This window comes from Epinephelus moara, chromosome 3, assembly GCF_006386435.1.
Source record: "Epinephelus moara isolate mb chromosome 3, YSFRI_EMoa_1.0, whole genome shotgun sequence".
Taxonomy (NCBI): domain Eukaryota; kingdom Metazoa; phylum Chordata; class Actinopteri; order Perciformes; family Serranidae; genus Epinephelus; species Epinephelus moara.
Genome location: NC_065508.1, coordinates 1,546,803 through 1,549,849, shown reverse-complemented (window position 1 = coordinate 1,549,849; position 3,047 = coordinate 1,546,803). Strand labels below are relative to the sequence as shown.

Sequence of the window (3,047 nt, the reverse complement as noted above, 5' to 3'; positions counted from 1 at the left end):
ATACACTAAACACACATTAAATACACATTAAATACACTAAACACATTAAACACACACTAAACACACATTAAATACACATCAGATACACTAAACACACATTAAATACACATTAAATACACTAAACACATTAAACACACACTAAACACACATTAAATACACATCAAATACACTAAACACACATTAAACACACATTAAATACACTAAACACACATTAAATACACACTAAACACACATTAAACACATATTGATATATCGCACATAGTTGTTATATCATCCAGTCCGAACTCAGACAGCTACTTTCAACAGGTCAGATAGTGATTTTCAGGTGGATGATGATGACGAGGAGGAAGATGTGGACTGCACACAGACAGAGATGAAGGACAGCTCTGCCCCTCCAGTTGCGATGCCAAACCCAGGACACGGAGAGACAGTGGTGACAGATAAATATCTCCAGTGGAGAGAAGCAAGAGAAGACATGAACAAACAGATGGGACTCAGTGTGTCTCAGAGGTTTCTGTGCATTACGATTTTTTTCAATTATGGATTAATAAAAAAATTCATCTGAAAGAAACTGACTCAGTGTGCGGAGGCCTTAAAGATTCACAACGAGATGAAAGTGTTTCAGAAGCGGTGAAAATAGATATTTGATAGGTTTTAATTTGGGCTCAACAGCGCCCCCTAAAGGTTTTCAAAGTAAAAGCCCCCACCTTTAACTTTCAGGTAGAGAAACAAAATTTGGTATGCAAATGAACCATGCTAAGACGTAAAAAAAAAGTCTCTTGGAGCCATACCCTAAACCCAGCAGGAAGTCAGCCATTTTGAAATCAATCTCTTCCAAGTTGCACGAAGGTGCAAGGGCCCGTTAATCGCTGCGTGCAGCTTTAGTTGTGAATATGACCATCTGAGGTTCAGGGCTTGTTTTTTTTGTTTTTTATCTCACACTCTCCTCATTTATAGTTTAAGAAACTATAGAAAAAAGCCTGAAAAGCTAAAAAGCTGAAAGGAAGTACAGAGAGTTGTTCTGGATCATCCTTCTCTGATATTTGACATAATGTTGATGCAGCCTTCATCGCCACCTACTGGTGACAGCTGCATTTGAAGTCGTCTTTTGTGTTTTCCAGAGGATGGAGACATTTTGTAAAACAAAGGTAATGTGGACAAAAAATATCAGTTTCAAAAATATGCATTTGCTTTTCTTGCAGCCCTGAGCTCGGAGCTGGTGGCCCACCTGTTGGTACGAGACCAGCTGAGGACAAAGCAGGACGCCATGCTGCTGGATGTCCAGGACCTGACCTAACACCGTGACCACAGACTTGGGCGTTGTGGGACCAAGCTGGACCGCTCGTCTACGTCAGCCCAGGTGTCACTAACTTCAATTTAACGTCCGCTGAGCTGCTACTTTATTTAAATCTCCGGCGTAGAGGACAATACGACTGGATGGTCAGGTTCAAAGGAAACTGAATCACCTGGAAACCTTAAAGGTGGTACAGCGTCGCTTTGAGGTCGAATTGACAGACTTCACACTAACAGACAGGAAGTGACATCATTACACGTCCAAAGGAAACATGAGTCGGTACACGGCAGCAGGTCTATACGTAACGACGAGCAGGTGCAACATTGAAAGTCTCAGTTTGAACTTAACAAAGGATCAAAGATTTCAGTGGATCAAAGCCAAATCCAAATCTCCAATCAGCTGCAGGCTGGTGAGGACAAACCAGCCAGGGCGACAAGGCCTGTAAAACATTTGGAGGAAAGACAAACACACGCCAGCTCCTGGATTCTATCATAATTTCTCCAAAACTTTGGATCCATGTCGTGGTTTTTGGACGACCCATCGATAAACTCAGGATCTGTTTTCAAATTTGGGTCCAGTTTCAGTCGTGTTGTTCCTGGAAACGTCCTCCCTGATGACACCAGGATACACAAGAAATTTAAGCTAAAGATGAGGGGTAGTAGGCCAGTTTTCATGCATGGATTAGCAGATGACATTTTCTCGCCCACAAATAGGAAGCAGATAATAGATGGATGGTTTTATAATGCTAACACACAAAGAGGGAGTAACATAATTCGAAGATGTGACGGGCTGATATAATGTGTTACAGGTTAAAAAACAATCACTGAACGACTATCTTAAGTTTTTAAAGATGGTGGTGTGATCGAATCGTGAATCATAAGGCCCTGGAAACCTTTTTCCTCCATCAGCTTCTTACTATAAACAACACCATCACGGACATATTTCCTGCTGCAGTTTGTTGATATAATATTCGATAAACCAAAATATAACAACTCATTTGACCGATAATCGATATATCCACTTTTTCCCCGCCTAATTTTAGTCTCCTCTGTAGTGGAATTAATATCATATTATACATGTATACTCTTAAGGTGACGGCCCAGCAGCAGATGGAGACATAAAACACTGTTCAGTGTCTGTAATATTCATTCTTTGTGCTAAGTAAGAAAAAGCATGTTGGCTGATACCGATAATGTGCCGATATTATCGTACATCCCTACCAAAATTACCTCAATATTCTGTCCTGTGTGCTGCAGTCGGCTCCCGAGGATGGACGGCGTGGGAAGCGGGCGGCTTGCTGGTGGATTTAAGAAGCGGAGGATGAAGTTGTCGGAGGGTAAAACTACAAACGATGAACATTTTGGCTCGTCAGGGGTTGGTAAGCTAACGATTATCAGAACTATCAGAACTCAGCCTCTTTCACTCCACGCCAATATCAACTGATACCGATGGCGTGCCGATATTATTGTGCAGCCCTTATATATATATGTATACATATATANAGAGAGAGAGAGTGAGAGAGAGAGAGAGAGAGAGTGATGGAAGAAAAATGAAGATTTCAAAGCAGGTTTTCAGGGATTTAAGATGGAGACTGTTCTGACGGCCCAAAATTCAGAAACCTCATTGAGACCAAGGACCCATTTCTCAAACAGCCTCTTATCCCAGAAACAAATCCCCGTCTTTACGTAGTCTCATTTCTTCGTACATGTACGCTGCCTGCAGTTAGACAAGCTAATTACCATAAAACATTTTT

At 41.3% G+C, this 3,047-nt stretch overlaps 1 protein-coding gene across 2 annotated transcripts in view; it reads left to right on the top strand.

Annotated features, from left to right (window-relative positions):
- LOC126388292 (schwannomin-interacting protein 1-like) overlaps positions 1 to 2,791 on the top strand; it is a 12,701-nt gene extending 9,910 nt beyond the window's left edge. For both annotated transcript variants that reach the window (XM_050041333.1, XM_050041332.1), the window contains exon 7: positions 1,203 to 2,791. In XM_050041333.1, coding sequence (XP_049897290.1) covers positions 1,203 to 1,297 — 95 coding nt within the window. In that variant the 3' untranslated portion in view covers positions 1,298 to 2,791. The remainder of the gene's footprint in view (positions 1 to 1,202) is intronic.
- Positions 2,792 to 3,047: the final 256 nt, after the last annotated feature.